Source organism: Lates calcarifer, linkage group LG12 (genome assembly GCF_001640805.2).
Source record: "Lates calcarifer isolate ASB-BC8 linkage group LG12, TLL_Latcal_v3, whole genome shotgun sequence".
Taxonomy (NCBI): Eukaryota; Metazoa; Chordata; class Actinopteri; family Centropomidae; genus Lates; species Lates calcarifer.
In genome coordinates, this window is record NC_066844.1 from 20211824 (window position 1) to 20231598 (window position 19775).

General features: G+C 42.4%; 2 protein-coding genes across 5 annotated transcripts; one reads left to right on the plus strand and one right to left on the minus strand.

Annotated features, from left to right (window-relative positions):
* Nucleotides 1–606: 606 nt before the first annotated feature.
* Nucleotides 607–9545, minus strand: dnajc14 (DnaJ (Hsp40) homolog, subfamily C, member 14). 2 transcript variants are annotated; one of them, XM_018699047.2, is made up of 7 exons: nucleotides 9391–9545; nucleotides 6602–8035; nucleotides 6340–6446; nucleotides 5922–6041; nucleotides 5587–5747; nucleotides 5322–5424; nucleotides 607–4285 (listed from the first exon to the last, which is right to left on the minus strand). In XM_018699047.2, exons 2-7 carry the CDS (start codon nucleotides 7820–7822, stop codon nucleotides 3994–3996), a joined length of 2004 nt encoding a protein of 667 aa, XP_018554563.1. In that variant the 5' UTR covers nucleotides 7823–8035; nucleotides 9391–9545; the 3' UTR covers nucleotides 607–3993. The 2 variants fall into 2 exon arrangements, with proteins under 2 accessions (XP_018554563.1, XP_018554564.1); XM_018699048.2 differs by lacking the exon at nucleotides 9391–9545 and adding an exon at nucleotides 8711–9296.
* A 1373-nt stretch (nucleotides 9546–10918) lies between these two features.
* Nucleotides 10919–19659, plus strand: nab2 (NGFI-A binding protein 2 (EGR1 binding protein 2)). Of its 3 annotated transcripts, none has more exons than XM_018699058.2 (8): nucleotides 10919–11417; nucleotides 11640–11744; nucleotides 12032–12954; nucleotides 13153–13286; nucleotides 14259–14310; nucleotides 14491–14605; nucleotides 14771–14956; nucleotides 17560–19659. In XM_018699058.2, the coding sequence occupies exons 3-8, from the start codon at nucleotides 12043–12045 to the stop codon at nucleotides 17655–17657; spliced, it is 1497 nt and encodes a 498-aa protein (XP_018554574.1). In that variant the 5' UTR covers nucleotides 10919–11417; nucleotides 11640–11744; nucleotides 12032–12042; the 3' UTR covers nucleotides 17658–19659. The 3 variants fall into 3 exon arrangements, with proteins under 3 accessions (XP_018554574.1, XP_050930767.1, XP_018554575.1); XM_051074810.1 differs by having other exon boundaries at nucleotides 10919–11409; XM_018699059.2 differs by having other exon boundaries at nucleotides 10919–11349.
* Nucleotides 19660–19775: the final 116 nt, after the last annotated feature.

Consider the following 19775-nt stretch of genomic DNA (forward strand, 5'->3'; position numbering starts at 1 on the left):
AGAAGCTGTCAGTCAGAGATGAACTATTAGTGCTCACTGCTGGACAGCTGAGAAACGCTTCACTGCTTCACTGAGGAAAGGTAAAGTGGCATCGCAGGACTGCTTCGACTGAAGGATTGTTTTTTTTTTTTTTTTGGATTTAAAGAGTCTGAATTGCAGTTATGAAATATGATATTGCAAATTTCTCCGCTCTATCTAACCTGTAAGAGGCTATAATAAGTCAAGGGGATTGAGGCTTAAAATCGGGTGTTGTGCAGGAGTCTGCACCTCTCAGAAACAGCTCCTTGTAAGGAGCAGAGGGATACACATGCCCTGCCCTCTTTCCATGGCCATAGCACCATTAGTTAATAAGGTCAGAGAGTGGAAAAGCCATATGAGGTAAAACAGTGACACAGAGAGCCCCTTCAGTGTGGGTTTACAGTAAAATGAAATATTAGGCCAATTTGAATGATGAGACCTCTTCAGGCTAACCAGCTGCTCTGAGGAGACACGTGTAACCTTACTTTGACAGTCACTGTGTACGGTTAAAATGTTCAGTAACTTCGACATGCATTGCTAAGTGACTGATCATGTGTTATGTATACTGAGCATATAACAGAGCAAACATTGTGCATATAGGAAATCATCTTTATTTTGAAAACCAGAGAAAGCGGGGGAACGAAACCCAACAGCGATATTTTAAAACTGTTTGCCAGCCAGGGAACTCGCCACATAATTCCCTACAAAAAACCCTGATGATTGTCAGATATTTTTTGCAATACTTCTGCATATTCTGTTAAAAACTTGAAAAGAAAAAAAGGAAAAAAAGTGTTGGCTCTTCCTTTGACTTCAAACTGCTACCTTTAACATACAGCACTGTACATTCTCAAGTCAAGGTGGATGTGGAAAACAACGCGCTCTTTTTAATATGGGTCCGGTTTCTTAAACAGGGACTCAAGCAGATATTTGACACTGTATGGAGATCTAAAAACCAGGTTTCCAAAAGCATGGATAAGAAGAAAAAGTGCACATTGTTGGCAAAGAAGATGTGGAACAGATGTGCCAAATTTGTGAAAGAAATATTATTGTCATTTTTGATCAGTAACAACCTGAATTTAACCTTGACATCTCTAATCTTCAAGCTATCAAATTGTTTTTGGCCAGAATAAAGTTAATCCAGTACTATTTTTACTGTCTCAATGTGTGAGAGATACTCTCACTTAGAACGAAAGGCCGCTCTAGTTTACAATAACTCAGTCCATGTCTGGGAAATAGGCCAAATATAAAAGAGAAAAACAATGTGACACATGAAGAGAGATGTGGTAAACTTAACGTCCTGCTTCATTGAACTCAAACAATACTTGCAACAAAGGTTCATCTTTTAAGGCGACCACACAGACCCTCATTATGCATTACAATGCCATAAAATAGTTCTGATATTTGGGTTTCTCCAGAGTGGTAAGTGGAGTGTAATGGTCGTGCAAGATGTCATTTTTCAAAAAAATTTGTCACTCATTTAACATTCATCTTTTAACAACAACAAAAAAATATATCAAGCTTAGCGAGCTACACCTCCCACACAGCTGCAGCTGGAGGAGTCTGGATAAATCACCAATGACTGTTGAAAACCCTGTGATGTTACAACAGGGGTGGGTGTGCAAATTAACACAAAAGAAAAATAAAACAATTAACATGGCATTTCTCATCATCAACCATCAATATAAAAAATAGCCTTTATCAAATGCCGTATATCACTACAGTCTCACAGTCATCACATATCAGGTGTAAACAACAACAGCTCTGGTTTCTTAAATTAACCTACAATGAAGATTAAGGTGTAATTTTTAATGCAAGAATCATTTCCAGAAACCAAACCCAAAATACAACTGCTTGTTTTTTTGAACTGCTAACGTTGTTACATACTGTAACACTGGGGAGATTAAAAGGAAATCAGATTAGAGTTTCTGTCAATCAGTGACCTTGACATTTTGAAAGCTGGACCACATCCAGGTGGAGGTTTTCAACTGTGTTCAGGAGACTGCACCAACTGACACATCACTGCAAAACATAACAAGTCAGAATGTTAATAATGTTAATTACAAAGCTGCCAGGAACCACTGAGATTACAGCTGCATGGAAACAAATCAAAGCTCTTCGCTCTCAGGGTTAGAATTACTCTGAATGTTTATTTTTCTGTGGTAGATTTTTTTCATTCCTGACTTTTCCTGTTTTGGGAGTCTTTCATGACAGATGACACTGTTGTACAAGTCTTGGCTTATAACGTACAGCCAAAGCATCACAGCTGGCATAAAATGGCACGTGAGAGGAAGGAAATGGTGAGAAATTTAGATGACAACTGGAATATCAAGTTATTTCAGGAACAGTTTGAATGACAGGTTTTCAAACTGTTGATTTTGTACCGTGAAGTCAGTAATGAAGTTGACAGGTCAGGTTTGCTTCAGTAAATCAGCACAATGTCTGATTTTAAATTACGACAATACTTTTAAGACTTGGGTAGCTGTTAACTGCTATATGTTGTCTGTGATTTCAATATGCCTACATGAAACATCAGGTCAGTGGTGTGGTTGCACACTGGATCAACAGGGGGCAGTATAAATCTACTATATGTGGTACTTTGGACTGAAAATACATCAACATGTCACATTTCAAAATGTCAAGGTGTCGCCTACAAAGTTTTGAAACACCACTGAATTCACTTTGAATCTCAAAACAAATAAAATAAGAATGATAAAAGGGTTGTATCAGATCCACAGATCACATTTTACAGCATCACAGGTTCTTGTCTGTGGCTGAGATGTTCAAATGTTGACAATGCTGAGAAACAAACCTAGCTTTAATGTGACTGGAATCTCATGCAGGATGTGATTCTCTGGTATTGGCCAAACAAATAACAACCCTAACTTTAAACATAACTAATTCTGAATGAGTGGATGTAGTATGTGATTGTGTTACATTTCATAAAGCAATAACAGGATTGTTTTATGAAATGCAACCACGGAAACTGAACCCCTGGTGAGCACAAATTTGTCATTTCAGCAAACGGCAAACAAACCAAAGATCCATGTCATATTTAATAATTTTTAAGAGGAAATTTTCCTGTTTGAAATAATAATGATACAAAAAACTAGGGACAAATATGTTGTCTCAGTGGATGCAGAAGGATGACTGCATGCGAATTCCATCAAGTCCTGCATACCAAGAATGTTTTTGCTTTCACTTGCCATCTGTTTGCCCACCACCAGAGAATCACAACATGCCCCAATTTAACTGCAAAAACCTGCCACTCTCAGGTCAGGTCACCCATAAAAGAGTGGCTCCTGCAAATACATTTTCAAAATTTGTAAATTTAGTTCAGATGTTTTGGGTTTGGCTAGTTAAGATTCATTCTTGAAATACAGTGGCCGAGGTGCCGATCCAGAGGTAGATCCACACGCCACTAACGTGAGAAACACTGACACAGTGATGTTGCTCAGATCTTTATCTTCTTCATGTGGATTATAGTTATCCATAATTCACAGTCTAACTGACTGCAACCCTCTTCAACAGTCTGAAGTCAATGTCTTAAACTAACCTTATACAAAACATTAACAAAAGTGAGAGAACAGAAGTGTTAAAATGCAGGTGAATAAATCATGCATTGCAGGATTTGGCAGGAAATTATGAAAGGAAAGTGTTTCATTACAGCATCCTGATAAGGATTTCAATGCCAAGGCTACAGTCGTCATAAAGACCAACAAACAATAAGGTGAAATGAGAGGTAAAGCACCATCACTGTCACCTCTTCAGCCCTCCTTCAATACTTGTATTCAGTCCGCAGGCTCCTCTTCGTGATCCAGTCTCGCTCTCCTCTGGCTGATCTGAGCGAAGCCTTACCCTCATGAATCTTCTCTAGTTCAGATCTTGGCATGCCAACAGGCAGGCAAGAGACAAACATGGCCATTATTTATTGTGTCCCTGTGTTGCTTTGTCGATACACTGAGAAGTCCACAGACTTCACCTCTGAAAGGGCTTCCGGACCTTCTTCCTCCTCCTGGGGGGTTTGCCGCTTTCAGCCCAAGTCTCACTGGACTCTGGCCGGTGAGCCCCCGACATGTGGAAACCTGTCTGGCCTGGAGGAGGGGAGAACGGGGGTGCACCAGCACCAGGTGGGTGATGAGGCGGACCTGAGGGGAAGAAGCCCCCGTTGGCAGCCATGTCATTAGGAGGCCCTCCTTTGAAGATACGGTTGAAGAAGTCCTGTAAATCAGCAGGGTTGGTCGGACCTGTGGCATGCTCTGAGGGCGTCCTGAAAGGAAAAGTTAGAAGTTTTCGATGTTTTGGACTCAGTGGTCATGTTGTAACCACTTGTGAGCACAATAAATTATTGCCATTTGTAAAGGCGTTAGGTGTGGGATGATAATCTATATTTATGTGTCACAGTGAAGAGATACTTTGTCGACAGAGACCAAAAAACAGATGGTAATGAGATAACGTATTTACATGTTTGCATACTTTCATGTCTTTTTTAAGAAAATAAATTTCACACAACAGAGTTGTAATGTTTTTTCTCATTAAAGGTGCTATATGTAAGTTTTTGCTATCACTATGTAGCCAACATTAGCAATGACAGCTGTTTAACAGTCTACAGGAGATGTTGCAAGTTCAGCTTCAAACTGTTCCTTTACTCACCAAGACCTGTCTCCAGTGAGAAAAAGCAATGGCAACGTTAACTCTTGTTTTGCTTCTATTTATATCACCTCTTTTCCTCCACTGTAGTTAGCGTGCTAACCAGTTAGCCCCGTCCTGTCTTGTGATACCACTGTGATAGTGAGTTACTGTAGCATCCAGTCTGTCCTCAGTCCAACATCAGAGGATGAAGAATTAGCGCTGCCCAGAGGGTGCATCTTAACCTCTTGTCTTATACACACAAGGATGGTTGAAGCTCTTGGTAAGTAAACCGCTGTTAAAGCTAACACTGGCTATGTAGGAATGGCAAACGCTCATATATAGCACCTTCACAGTTTGTCCCAATTTTGTTTTAAGTAATTTATATTTGACATATTGCAAAAAATGTTTTGATAAAAATTTGTCCACTGAAATTTTTATGTCACCACTTGCCTCGTGTTGTTGGAGAGAAAAAACACAGAAGACATTTCAGCAAAGTCAAATTCTCCAAAACTATCCACTAGAATCAGTTTATGAAGCAAAATGTTATGTTTATGCTCCCATGGAGCCACAGCAACAACCCCAATATGAAGAAGCTAACAGGAGCCCCTCTGGGGTCCCCAACAATCCATGTAATGTTCAGTTTTAAACACCTGTGGGAACCTGAGGGGACGTACCTGTGTCGTGTGGCATTGCTGTTGTTCTTTGAACCAAAGGAGATGTGATAGGGCACACGGTGTGTGTCAGGAGAAATGCCTATTCTTTGGCAACCTGCCCACTCTGAAACATGACAGTGTCACAAAAGGTCACAGAAATAGTAAAGCAACACTCTTTCTTAGAGGGGCAGATACTGACACTATATGACCTCATGCAAACCTCATGATACTGATCAGTTACTAGTGAGCAGAACCAATCATCTTTAAATAAAATCTAGCTGTTCACCTGTAATATCATAGACCTTGCCATCCATACAGGCAAAGTATGTGATGCGCAGGCCCAACATGCTGGACTCAGCCCACAGGTCCCCCTCCTCAGCACTATGGCAACGGTTGCATTCAGCACAGAACCGGGCCTCAGTGGGTTCACGATCCATCTCGAACCGCCTGCGCACACACACACACACACACAGGTCACAAAGGAAACACGACTGTGGTGAAAAGTCTGCTGCACAAGACATGATTCAGCTGTGTGTAATACACAATGTTTAAGTTCAGACTGAGGAGATGACTCATACGCTGATACAGATATGTGATGATGTTGGGTGTGCAGCGACATACTTGTGTTTGCCTTCACATTTAGTGCACATCATGGTGTTCATGGCTTCCTTCAGGTCATCCTGCAGTTTAGTGAGAAACTCATTCATGGACTTTGAGAGCTCAGTTGCTGCCATGCGTTTCCTGCGTGGGAACGAAACAGACTGGTTGGTGCTTTGCTACGACATTACAGACCTGAAAGGCTTTGCCTAAATTGAAAGTGCAGGAAGCATTAATTTTCTTTGAAGTAGAGAACACTGCAAATAATGCAAGGTCAGTGTCCACTGAGAGACTCATTCACGCTACAACAAAAAGAGGATAATATTCGATTCTACCAAACTGATATTTTAACTGTATTATGTCACTGTAGTTGACAAAAGACGATAAAACGGATTACTAAATGCAGTAAATATTTTTGTTACCACTTTTTCTGAGTACTCACAACTCATACTCTCGTCGTGTCTCTGGGTTACTGACAATATCCCAGGCAGCCCTCAGTACTTTGAACGCCTCTCCAGCTCGTGGGTGTTTATTCTTGTCTGGATGGACCTGAAAAAGAAAGGACAGAGGAAAAGGTTGCGTGAGTAAAGGAGAATAATTCAGCCTCAGATGCAGTTTATTAGTCATTATTACAGGCATCCAGTGGTGCCATTTTAAATACCCAGTACTTTTCACTCAGACACAGGCACTTAACACACACACACCTGGACAGCAAGCTGTCTGTAGGCCTTCTTCAGCTCAGCCTCAGTGGCGTGCACCTCCACACCAAGCACTGTAAAGGGGTCGAGTTCATCCTCTGGTACCTCAGCCAAGGCAAGCAGTCTCTCCAGCTCCTGGCCCGACTGGCCCCTCCCTGCTCTGCTGGGTGACTCAGGCGTGGAAGGCGGGACTTGGCCACCTCTCCTAAATCGGCTTCTAACTCTCTCCAGCAGGGAAGCCACCCTCTTCCAAAACCTTGACTCCTGAAAAGCCGCCCAGTAGCGTTTTCCCCGCTCTCCACCAAGTCGCACCAGCACACCCTTTGCCCACTGGGACCCAAGAATAACAAAAGCACAGAAAAGTCTGAAACAAGATAAGGCAGCTGTCTTTAACCACTTCACTGACCTCACAATTTTATCCACTATGTCCACTCCTGTGCATTTAGTCCAATTCAGAATCCGACTGGCATCCGCCTTCATCCCAGGTATATCTGTGATCTTTGCAAGGAGCTGCTGCCCAAAGTTGAAAAGTTTCGCCCCTCCGGTCTCCACACCGACACCGCAGTTGTGAGTTAATGTGACAATAATCTCAATCATCATGTGGACGCAGGAGATGCACCAGAAGCTGAGAGACTCAGACAGCATATCCTTGAAAGCCAAGACGAGTTGGTTGCCTGTCCGCCTGCGGCCCCGATTCTGCTGATGGTGGTGGTGGTTACGCCTGCGGGCCTGCTTGTGCCGGCCCCCGCTGGACATAACGTTTCCTTTTTGAATGGAGGCAAAAGCACCTTGACTGCTCTGCTCTGAAAACGAACCACTGCTCTTCAGTTTGCACCTGCGTCCACTTCCCACGTTCCTCCAACCAGACTCTCCATTCATGTGCTGCTCCTTCACACTTTCATCCTCCTCTTGATTGATAACCTGTGAGCTCTCCTGATCTGCAGTGCTGTCATGCTCGAACCCATCTGAAACCTCCTCAGTATCCTCTTTGGCCTCTGTAGAACCACAATACTCTGCTTCGCCAATTCCAGAGTCTTGTGGAGTGGCTGGGTTTGGGGTGTCCTGAGATTTGAGATAGGCTGTTTTGTCCTCCTGCTCGCAGTCATCATCAGTCTCTCGGGCCTCACACTGACTAGATTTGGTCGCTAAGGTGGGATCACCGTCAGGGATCTCCACGTCAGTGTCTGTAACGCCATCCATCTCCTTTTCAGCTGCTTCCCACTCCATGTTCCTTACAGCTGTTTGATTGAAGCACTGTGAAAATGGAAACTCATGGAAGATGATATCCTAGATCCATAATCTGTGGCAACATTTTCCCCAGACTCTCATAAAAAAAGTGAGACTGGGGGCTCCTGAGAGTCAGCCTCAGGTCCACCATATCAGCAGCCACTTCCAGGTGTCAAAAGGCCTCACAGCTCACATCATGCATCAGGCTGATTCCTGAAAAGCAACAGAATGAGATATAAATCTCTCAAAGAAGTTGTTTCTATCACAGTACACTTTTTACACCTTCCAAAAAACTGAAATGATACATAAATTTAACTGAAAAGTAAGAGCAGTAGTCCATACTGTTTACACCATGGTAGCCATTCCTAATGTATCTGGTTGTATTAGGCCACTCTGGAAAATGTTTGGGGGAAAAAATGAACAGCAGGGAAGTTTTATGGCAATACTGTGTACTTGAGATATTCTGTACACTGGTAGAGCCAAAAACAGACACTCTCAAGTCATTGCTCTGGCAAATGTTTCACTACTTTCTGGCATTTTATAGACAAAACAATTTAACAAAAAGAAGTAATATGTCATCAAAATAATCGTTAGTAACAGCACAACGAGCAATGGTTTAGCTTTACTACAGCAAATAAGGCTCCTGGAGACATGTCATCATGAGGAAACATGTAGTATGTATTCAATGCATTTGTATGATATTAAGGCAGGGTTATTACTGTTGCTGCTATAACCATGAAATACTATTAACGATCCAGTTCACCATGACTGTGTAACATGAAGGCTCCTCCTCACATGACATGCTTTTAGGTTTTGAAGGAGCTGTTTTTGAATTAAGGAATAAACTAAGGACGAATGAGTTATGCCATACACTGACGACTGACTTACATGACATGTAGCTACACGACCTCATCTGTCCGCCCGTTGCAAAGGTGATTGAGGTGATTGTGATGTCCATACATCACAGATTACATTAAATTATACTGCTTTGTTTTTAGCTAATTCAGTTAGCCGAAGGGGAACACGGTGTATCTAAAAAAAACGAGCCACAGCAATAAACGTTTGACCTTTAAGAAGCGAAAAAGGAGCCGGGGAAAACAACTAAGCCATTTCAAAGCGATGACCCCCGTCTGATAAAACTCGGGTTAATTTAACTCTGTGACAGCAACAGCAGATGTTTTACAGGCGGCTAGTGTTAGCAGGTAACCAAGCTCTTAGCATAAGGAAGCAGCCGGCCAGCTGGACGACAGACAGGCGCTACTGGGGCTAAAATTAGCTTGCCTCTGGCTGAATAACCTGGCTATATTTCGACTAAATAAGGTCTCAAACGAGAATAAAACGACAGAACAGCAGCTAACTGTCAACGCATTCAGCTAACAAGCAGCAAACCGAGCAGCTAACTGTTAGCTCCTAACAGCACTACGAGCCGGGCTAGCTAATATTGACGACTGTCGACTCCTTTGGGGTCTGACGAGTAACATAAGGCATGTTTAGGACATTAGGCGAGTCCAGTAAGTAGGCACATCAGTTTTCATTTTGCATTCAAACAAACTAGATGTCATATATACCTCTCAGATAACTGTGTAACCTTGTTTGTTAACAGACAGCCAGGTGTCCGTGTTGTTTTTTTTAAAGCCACTTCTTCTTCTCCTGCTCCTTTTCCTACTTTCTTCCTATTTCTTCCTCCTCCTCCCCTTCTCCTTCTTCTTCGATCATTTCTGACCGTCAACAAACACAGAGGGGCACTACTGCCATCTGTTGAACAGTTTATGTTCTTATTTTAGTCCAACCGACCGGTTAAATATCGTACATATGGAAATACAACTCATTATTGTTTTACATTGACATTTTATGAGAAAACGGCCCCCTAACAGTCTGAACTGTTGTTGTGTCTCTTCATAGTTGTTTGACTTTCCAGTAAGAAATGTGAACAGTTACTTTATACAGATGATCTGGCCCTGGGGCCTCTGAGCCTTTTGAGCCCATTGGTGCCTAGGCCTGACTCATTCAATAAAACTTTAAATGAAACTTTAAATGTCACTTGCTAAATGTCAGTGATATCCCCTCAGCATGATACAGCCCAGTAGATTAGGAGTTTTTAAAAGGGTTAATCCAGCCATTTGGTATTGCACTTCCATAAAGTTGGGGGGCTCACAAGAGACAGATTTATTTAATGGATTGTGAAAAACAAAGCAGTCAAGGCTGAGATAACCTACTGTTTAGTTTCTAGTAGCCTATGAGTCAAGCTCCAAAAACACTGGATCCCACATTTCCCATAATACAACCAATAGCATTTTTTGTTAGATCCTCCCTTCCTGGCAAAGGCCCAAACCTAACAACTCTTTTTTTTCTCTGACTTTAGTAAGCTCCATATTAATGCTCATAGTAATCACATATACAGTAGATGCATTGACCGGATGTCCGCATATTTTTGGCCATGTAGTGTATCACAGTCTCTTGATCTTGTTTCAGGGCATAGATTTTTACAGATTCTCCAAATTATTAACTGTACTCTCCTTTCACTCTGCCCTATCAACCAGTCAATTTGTTTCAAAGGAGAACGGTTTTCCAAGTGTAAAAAAAACACAGAGACACCACAAAACAACTACTGCTGCTGCTCCCCCACATCTTAATGAAATACACAGTGCACCATGCTCAAAGTATAGTCCATGTTTGGATATTCTGTGTTAAACAGGTTGTGAACAGGTGGCTTTTGTTGGAAAATCTGGCAGACCTAAAACGAACAATAAAAACCATACTACATACCAACACTGTAATAAAAACCTGTGCCTGTCCACTCAAGAGAATATAATTTAGGAGATATATAAATTAAAGGGGCTGTGATGTGATTTGGGTGTTGTAGCAGTGCAATAAAAAGCACATGGGTCTCTGAAGAGTACATTGAAAGCTGTGAGTTTGTAGATGCTGATCCTGGACACACATGGGAAACGCTTTTGAGATGATAAAGAGTTTGAGCTTGATGCACTAATAACAGGGGACATTTATTGACATTGTTTGCTCTTTTGTAAGTTTATTGTGTGAACTGACCCTTTAAATGTGCAACTATAATATCAGCGTTTTAAAACGTAGTGGGGTTTCACCTGTACTTTCAGAATAATTTACCCACCTCCCACATAAAAAAAGAAACAGAAACACAGTTCAGTAAAATCCACATCTGTCACATCTGGTCATTGTTCGGTGAATAAGCCTTTAGGCCTGGTGTTGATGGTGTGCTGACAACTTGTTCAGGGGGTCTTTGACACGGCAAAACTCTGGGAACCCCCCAAAGCTTCTGCATAATAGGCAAATCTTGAAGACGCAGAGGGTTAATTTCAAGCCCCCACCACCACCACCCACATCTCCAATTTGAAAGCCGCCTCTCTACCGGGAGAGGAAGGCTCTTTTTCGGTCAGATGGCGTGCTGCAGTCCGCCCCCGTCATTCTCCAGCCCACACAGACAGCAAAAAGGCAGCCAGCAACCAATACGGTGCGCCGGAGGAGGATTTCTGCCAGTGATTTCAGACGAGGTACGATACGCAAAGGGGATTTACTACGCCAATCTGAGCCGGGGAAGCTTTCGGCAATAGGTAACAGGGTAAGAAATGAATAGGATAATAACTGCGATGTGTCTTTGAACGGAGTGCTTTCTGCTAACATCTGGCTCGGGGATATACTTGCCACCAATCGATGGGGTTTTTTTTATTTGAACTGGAGCCAACAATTTAGTGTTTAGTCTTAGTGTAGCCCAGTATAAATGTGACGTGGTTTTGTCTAATTGATCAAGCGACAGTAGTTTCCTTCTCTTTATGTCGATCAGTTTCGCTCCGGCAGCACGGACCTGTGACATCGGTGGTTAGAGAGACACCTTTGCGTAATTACGCCGGTCTCCTCTCTGCACATCCGTCTACCTGACCTGAAGAAGGTAAGAGAGGTTTATACTCAAACAGTTAGTCATGGGGCTGAAATGAAAAAACATGTTTAATAAGGTGAAAACAGTTTGTATGTTGGGATTCTATTCTGCTCCAAATCATGCATAAACTTCCTGTATTCATCTGTTTTTAACAATGCTTCATCAAGTTAAAAGAAATTTGAAATACGTACAGTAGGTGTAGTCCAGATGACAAAGTCTTTATCTCAATAAATAACTTGTGCAGGATTTCTACACTCATGTGTTTCATGTGTTTCATTTCTCCTGCCTAAACTTTCCAGTGCCCAGTGCCATGTCTCTGCCACGCACACTTGGGGAGTTGCAGCTCTATCGGGTGCTGCAGAGGGCCAACCTGCTGGCTTATTATGAAACCTTCATCCAGCAGGGTGGTGACGACGTGCAGCAGCTCTGTGAGGCGGCAGAGGAGGAGTTCCTGGAGATCATGGCACTAGTTGGCATGGCCACCAAGCCACTGCATGTGCGTAGGCTGCAAAAGGCCCTTCGAGACTGGGCGGCGAACCCTGCCCTGTTCAGCCAGCCCGTCTCCAATGTCCCTCTCGGGGGCATCCCGCTGTTCAAAGTTGATGGGACGGGCACGAGTGGATCAGCAGGTGGGCCCAGGAAGTCCGTGAGCAACGGGCAGCCGGGGTCACCCTGTGAAAGGGAGGACCGGGCATGTCTCACTCCGATGCACAGTGGGAGTCCAAGAAGCCCCTGCTCCCAGGCCTCCCCACAGCCACCAGACATGCACTACAGAGAAAAACTCTCACCCATGGACCCGCACTGGCTGAGCCCGGAGCCAGATGGCAACTCCACTTTGGCTTCTGCACCTGGAATGGAAGAGGAGCCACCCAGCCCGCCTCTGCTGTCAACATGTCCTCCTGGCCCTTCCACATCCCCGAGCCCCTCTGCCTCTTTTGCCCCTGCAGCCTTGTCAGCCTGGCCTGGGGGTCAGCTGGACGGGGAAACAGCGAGGGCGGTAGTGGAGAGCGTGGAGAGGCTCCTCAGGACCCTGCCCAGGTCTGATCCAGCAGAGGTGAAGACTCTGCTGAGGATGAACAAGAAGATGGCAAAGACTGTGGGGCACATCTTCAAAATGGGGTCCCAGGACGTGAACAAGGAAGAGGAGATCCGCAAGTACAGTCTTATTTATGGACGCTTTGACTCCAAGAGGAGAGAAGGCAAGCAGCTCACACATCATGAGGTAATAAGCATCAAAGACAAGAGCTGAGACGAAGCATTTGAATGCATCACATCATGTTTCATACCTACATACAAAAATCTTGTAAAGAAAACTTTACATTATAAACCAGGGAGGGAGCTCAAGAGAGATGAGTAATTCTTTGTCTGAAAATCATTTTCAGTGTCCATCCCTCCTTCACCCAGTGTTTTTCATCCTCAGTTGATCATCAATGAAGCTGCAGCACAGTTCTGTATGCGCGACAATGCCCTTCTGCTGAGACGGGTGGAGCTCTTTTCTTTGGCTCGGCAGGTGGCAAGAAAATGTGCCTACACCTCCACACTAAAGCATGCAAGGTAAGGGCACTGCCTGTAGAGAGTGATCTGTTCACCAGCAACAATCGATGATCAGCATACCTCACACCAGCTGTGTATCGATGGCTCCTCTGTCTCAAGAAAACTGTTAGAGAATCCTGAGAACCTGAAATATAGCTCCATCATCGTAGATAAAAGCAAAATACAGACCTTCATAATGTATTCAAAGCAGAGTAGCATCACGTAAGCCACATGTCAATAAATGTGAATGAAGCTGAAAAAAACAGATATTGTATTTAGCATATTCTACATGAACCAGGTGGTTTACATGAGTCATCTTTCCAACAGTGTATTCATTTTCAGAATGAACCTGGTTCAGATCACAGTGGGAATTAAACTCCAACCTCTGTAGTGTTAGTTTAATTACTGCCACGCAGGAATACACAAACCCTATGTGTTTGTTAATGTTCACATATCTTTATGAAAGTGAATGCCAGCACAAACAAATATATTCATTGCAACAAACAACAACAGAGCATAAATAAACCTGAACTAAATAAAAGACATTTTTATTTTTTGATCATCTTATTTGTAATTATTAGAGCACGCCAGATTTAAGATTTAAGATTTCTCTTTTATGTAGGTACAATTTATTAAGATTATTTTGTATGTTTAATAGTTGCTGAATTTAAGAGAAACTAGCACTTGGCATTCAAACATCAACCACATACAGCCTTATCAAACACGTCTATTTGCTAATTATTATGGTTAATGCAGCACATAGTTAAATTGCTAACTTATGCTCCATAACACAAGTTGAATAAAGGTGAGATAAAAGTAAGAGTGACTTCTTGTCTTTTGTGCAAGAACACTTTCTTGATTTTACCAAACATTCTTCTTTAGTCTGCTCACTATCTTTCTCTGGCTCTTCCTAAATAAATGGAGGAAGACCCTGTTACCGAGGACAAGAATGAGCTTTCACATTCAAATGGCTTGATTGTTTTCCTCCTGCAGGACAAATGCAGATGAGAACAATGTGGTGTCTCAGAAGAGAGCGAGACATGAGGTGAGTCTCCAGGGCAGCGCTGCCGCCAGTTAACAATCTTCAGTGTTCAGTTAATTAGATAATTAGATTTATGTGTGATTCTAACATGTGGCACTTTACGTAAACGCTGCCAAGGGCCAGGTCACTTGTTAGCCATTTGAAGTGGTTCATTGGCACCGAATTGACAGTGTTGTGTTTTAGGTAATTGTGCCCGAGTGCGTGTCGTCGCTTCTTGGAGTGGAGGCCTCAGAGGGCTTGACCCAGAGGGCAGACGACGACAGCCTATCTGCAGAAAGCCTCGACAGTGTATCACATGGTAAAGACCTCAGATATATGTCATTAAAAATATGTTTTTAGCTCTGAGCTCTGAAAGCATCTTTCAGTAGATCGCCATCTTCTATTCCAGACATTCTTCCTCTTTCTGTAAAAACTTAAAGTGTTTGAAGACAGCATTTACACCCAGATCTGTCTGTCCTGTTAGACATTGGCTCACAGTGCAACCAGTCTCCCTCCCCTCGTCCCCACACCGACACCTCCAACCCTGCCAGCTGGAGTCGCCATCTCATACAGCAAACGCTAATGGACGAAGGGCTGAGATTGGCTCGGATGGTGTCACATGATCGGGCTGGCAAGATCAGCCTAGGGTCAGAGGGAACTCACTCCACAGGTGACTTTTCAAATAATGACTTAACAATATCATGTGCATAATAATGGACACAGAATAAAAGTCTGTTTTACAATGTTTGCTCATCTTTTTGCAAGATAAAGGAATAGCTTGAAATTTTGGGAAACATTGAACACTCATTCACTTTCTGGCAGAGTGTTAGATGAGAAAATTAATACCACTCTCAAGTCTGTATATAAAACACACAGCTACTGGCAGCAGGCAGTTAGCTTAGCTTAGCAGGAACACTGGGAGAAGGGGGAAATAGCTAGCCAAGCCTGTCCAAAAGTAACAAAATTCAGCGCCTCTAACGCTTACTTGTTGTGTTAGAGGTTGCTTGTTTAATTCTCACAAAAACCAAAGTGTAGAAATGACAATTTGCCGTTTTACAGAGGGGTAAGTGTTGGAGTATTTCTTGGCTGGGAGCAGTTTTAAACAAGAGAAAATGTGTTAGTGAACTTTAGAAGTGCTGTTAGGCGGATTTTGTTACCTTTGAGCAGAGCCAGTTTAACTGGGCCCTCCTGCTTCCAGTTTTTATGCTAAGCTAACTGCGGTAGAATCGGACCCCCCCCCCCAGCCTCACATTAACCATATAGCCATGAGAGTGGTATCAATCTTTTCGCCGAACTTCCCGCAAGAAAGCAAAGAGGAACATTTCCCAAAATGTCAAACTATTTCTTTAAGTCTGAATTGGAGGGAGAATTAAAAGTTGATGTCAGGGTTGAATTGAAAATGACACACAGAGACTCCCTAACCTCTCCTAACAATGAATATTTTATAGCTCTACAGCTTGAACTCTAGTGAGTCACAATCTCTCTGAGGTGACGCCTCCCACCATGCACAGCTGAACTTCACCAGACTGTAAATTAGAGAGGATAAAAGTTAGAAGGGGAAACAGAAGGAGGTGGAGAGCGATATATAGAGAGGAAAAGAGTGACAGAAAGAGGGTAGGGACGGGGGGGTTGGGGGTGGGGTGTTACACTGTTATAGCACTTCTGTAATACGCTGTTACTGTAGCATTTTTCTGTTGCATCACAGCTTCTCACAAGAAAGAAAAAAAGAAGCAAGTGATCTGGGCAAGTTAGTCGTTCTGGGCTGTGATAGCCAGTCGAAGAGATGAAGCGAGGAGAAGGAAGACATGAGGGGGCGGGGGAGGGAGGGGGGGATGGGAAGGGGAGGGGGGGTAGGAAGTACTCTGTGGGCGGCAGAATCGGACCCCCCCCCCCCCTCCTTCTAGCAGCAACTGACGTCAGAGTGTGTTAGGTGCGTGGGCTGAAGGGCGGGATGGATGGGGCGTGGGGGCGAAGGAGTGGGAGGTAATTGGAGGGGCGTTGCATTGACTCACCAAGCGACAGTGTACAAAAATAAAACCTGTGGGCAGGGAAATGGCACAGTCTTTTTTATACATCTTCTCCTTCTACCAAAAGGACTGCGGAAATAACAAAAAATGACATATGTTTCATCTCTGACGTCGATCTCCTTCACATTGTCTTTGGTTTTTTTTTTCGTTCTCTTTCTCACTCATCCAAGTTTCCTACTTCTGTCTCTCATTAATCAGAACTTTCTCTCACTTCCTTTCAACGTCACCGTTCTCTACCATAACCTGTCTTCCGCTGTTGGTTCATCTAGTTAGGATACCATCTCTCATATGTCATGTTAACATTTAAATCCTTTAATCTACTAAATCAAACCATTTGTACCTTTATTTGTATGTTATTGAAAATGTGCTATTAAATTTTTGTGGTATTACAAATAACATTGTTCATATATTATTATATTACCATATCCTGTTAAAACACATGGACACTGAGGGTTTCTAAAGGAGCAAATGAATGCATTAATAGTCAACAAATGAATATTGTTTGACTCATAAACAAAAGAGAGAAACACTTGGGTGATATTAAAGCCTCAAATATTAAGATACTGTAGTTGTGCACAGAGGTGGCAAGAGTATACAGAGTCATAGCTCTTCTTTGAAAGCTAATGAATGCATTTCAGAAGTGATTTTTCAAATAAGAATATAGAATGAAAATCAAGTTGTGTTTTATTTATTTCCTCTTCTTTCTAACTGGATTTATTGGCTTCATCACTACATTATCACCAGCCCCAAAATCATTAAACTCTGCAGTACTGGAGACTTTATGTTACTCAACAGCTTGGGTTGGTCATATGAACCACGATGACTTCACTCCACGTGGGAGACTTTCTTGCTGAATTCCCCAAACTGTTATTCAAAGATCTTAAAATGCTGGTTGCATCTCAATTACTGTGACTTCTAACTGATATTTATCCTTAGCTGTCTATCGTGTCATTGCGGTGATGTGTGCTGTTGACTTTGCATTCAGTGCCTCAAACAACAGCATCAAATGAAAAACGTGATTTGTGAAACCATGCAAAACTAGAGTTCTTTTATTTTATTAATGTCCAGTTAACTGACATAACTCACAGTAAATTTTAGGGTGTTGCAGACTTTTAAGTCGATCCAGTCATAACGCAAAAAACATTTGCTTCAGTCTGATATTTAGTGCTCAGTGCTTCTTAAACACCATTCAGTATTTGTTCTTTAAGCAGCTCCTAGTCATCCTAAACTTTATATCTCTCTGCAGACCACGACAGTAAAGTGGAGAGGCGGAGCTCGATAACAGCGTGCAGGAGCAGTAGCCCTTGCATCACCAAAGACGACTCCAACCACCGGGGGAAATGAAAACGCTCTGAGGTTATCAGGGAACTCGATGCGCTCAGGCCTGCCACTGAACTCTACTCAGAGTCTGTTGTACAGGCTGCCACTGAGCAGCTTTTTCCACGTGTACTTCACTGACATCACAAGTATCTGATTGTGAGAAGACCACTGCAAAATCATCACAGCAGATATCAGATTTTATCAGCAACTCATTACGTAAACCCAGTGATTTCCAAACACTGAAGTTGTGGATCAAAGTTCAAAAATGTTCTGTTTTGACTTTATATTCAGTAAATATGTAGGGGAGATACTTTTTTGTTTCACGCATGGACCACATATCCTGCAGATTTTAGCTGATAGAAAAAAAAAAGAAAAAACATTTTATCAGAAAAAAACTGATATTTTTGTTAAATGAATTGAACTGTTGTGAGCAGTACCATGTGTTGAAAAAAAACAGGCCACCTGTTTCACATGAAATGGGTTTGACACAGCAGGGGGCACTGCAACTTTGGAAATTGACTCTCTTAACTTAATCCAGCCTGAGTAACAAACTAGTTATGGAGGGGGAATTTGTTTTTAGTATGAAGACTTTTATCAACGTTTTCAGTAAGATAACATTCTCTGCAGTTCATCACCCTCAGGAAACAAACAGATGTTCTGGTTTTGACAGAAGTCAGTGTGGTAGTCAGGTTAAGTCAGACATAAATGATATTCCTTGATATTCAAAGAAGATGGAGAAGGAAAACAGTGAGCGCTTGTGGCATAAGTTGATCTATATTTCCTAGTGCGTAAACACAAATGCCGCCGTCAGGCTCAGAGGCCTTTTGCCCTTTGCTGCATCTAGTCACCTGACAGATCTGAACAGGCATGCTTAGAGGTCTATGAGATATGAAGCCACCAGTCTGCATCATTCACTCCCTCACATCTGTCTTTAATATTTTGCACAGATGGCTGATATGGTGTTTGTAAGAGATAACGCTTCAGGCTTTCGTTTGAGGCGTTTCATTGTTTTTAATTATGTGAAAACGCACTCAGAACACATTTTCTAATCTCAGTGGCATGAAATAAGAATACTGACGTTTTATTGATTTCCAGTCGAGAGCCGATTTTTCAGTGGCCTCTTTCTACACTGAAATCAGGTTTCAGACACACAGAGCAGCAGGCTTTAATGTCTTGCTCGAGGGCACCTCAGCAGGGAGGATGCATTCTTATTTTGGAGCTCTGAGCTCAGCTCCTCTTCCCTCTCATCTACATCTTCAAGTTGTGCCTGGAGGGTGCCATTGTACAGCCTTTTTGATTAAACTGCATTCAGAACTATGTTGCAAGATTTAGAGAATTAAAAAAGTGAACATTTATTTACCACAGCTTTTTCAAAAAAAAAAAAAGTGGTGATTAGTGTAGATTTTTGATGCGATTTTTCTTATAGGTGTAGCGGAAACTTGTGGGCTGTAGCGGTGTCTTTGGGATGATTTCTGTAGTCTTAGATATTAACAAGGTGAGCCTTATGGTAGTCTCCCTTTTTAAAAACAGTGCTTTTGATCTTTGAGACTAAACTCACGTTACTTTCTAAGCTTAAGAAGAAAAAGAAAAAAAGAAAAACACATGCATAGTTTAACAGAAAGAAATCTCATGGTGCTTGATTTTTGATACAGCAGCTCCTGTAATTTATTTCAAACTAATGGCCCTTAGAAGGAAATGTTGAAATGTGTTCAAAGTTCATATAATGACAAGGCTCATGTTGATAATCAATGAAAACATTTAGATTTTTGTACCCTTAATCACAGAGTATGTCAGTGAGGTAGCTTGCTGTGCATCAGTTACACCTGCCTGTCTCTTAAGCATTAGTAACCTCCTCAGTTTATTATGTTGCAAAACAGATTATTTATTTTGTTACATCTCAATAAATGTTATTTTATTGCTTAAAGACATCGAGTGTTGCATTGGTTTCCACAAAGAATCATCTTTTTTCTTTTTCTTGGGTGTTGGAAGAGGCTGCAGTAGCTGCGTCACTCGGCCAGCAACACCTCTGCTGTCGTCTTATTTGTTGCACTGACGCTCTGCATTGAGCCTCGGCGCTGGTATGACTCACCTGTACCAGTGATATCATCAGGGCTCATTCACTCAAACACACACACACAAACA

Coding starts and splice junctions, on each gene's coding strand:
- dnajc14 (XM_018699047.2), bottom strand. CDS start 7,822: ATGGAGTGGGAAGCAGCTGAAAAGGAGATGGATGGCGTTACAGACACT. Junction 6,042..6,339: donor ACACGACGAGAGTATGAGTT/GTGAGTACTCAG, acceptor GTTCCCACGCAG/GAAACGCATGGCAGCAACTG. Junction 5,425..5,586: donor CAAGGTCTATGATATTACAG/GTGAACAGCTAG, acceptor GTCATGTTTCAG/AGTGGGCAGGTTGCCAAAGA.
- nab2 (XM_018699058.2), top strand. CDS start 12,043: ATGTCTCTGCCACGCACACTTGGGGAGTTGCAGCTCTATCGGGTGCTG. Junction 13,287..14,258: donor TCCACACTAAAGCATGCAAG/GTAAGGGCACTG, acceptor TTCCTCCTGCAG/GACAAATGCAGATGAGAACA. Junction 14,311..14,490: donor AGAAGAGAGCGAGACATGAG/GTGAGTCTCCAG, acceptor GTTGTGTTTTAG/GTAATTGTGCCCGAGTGCGT.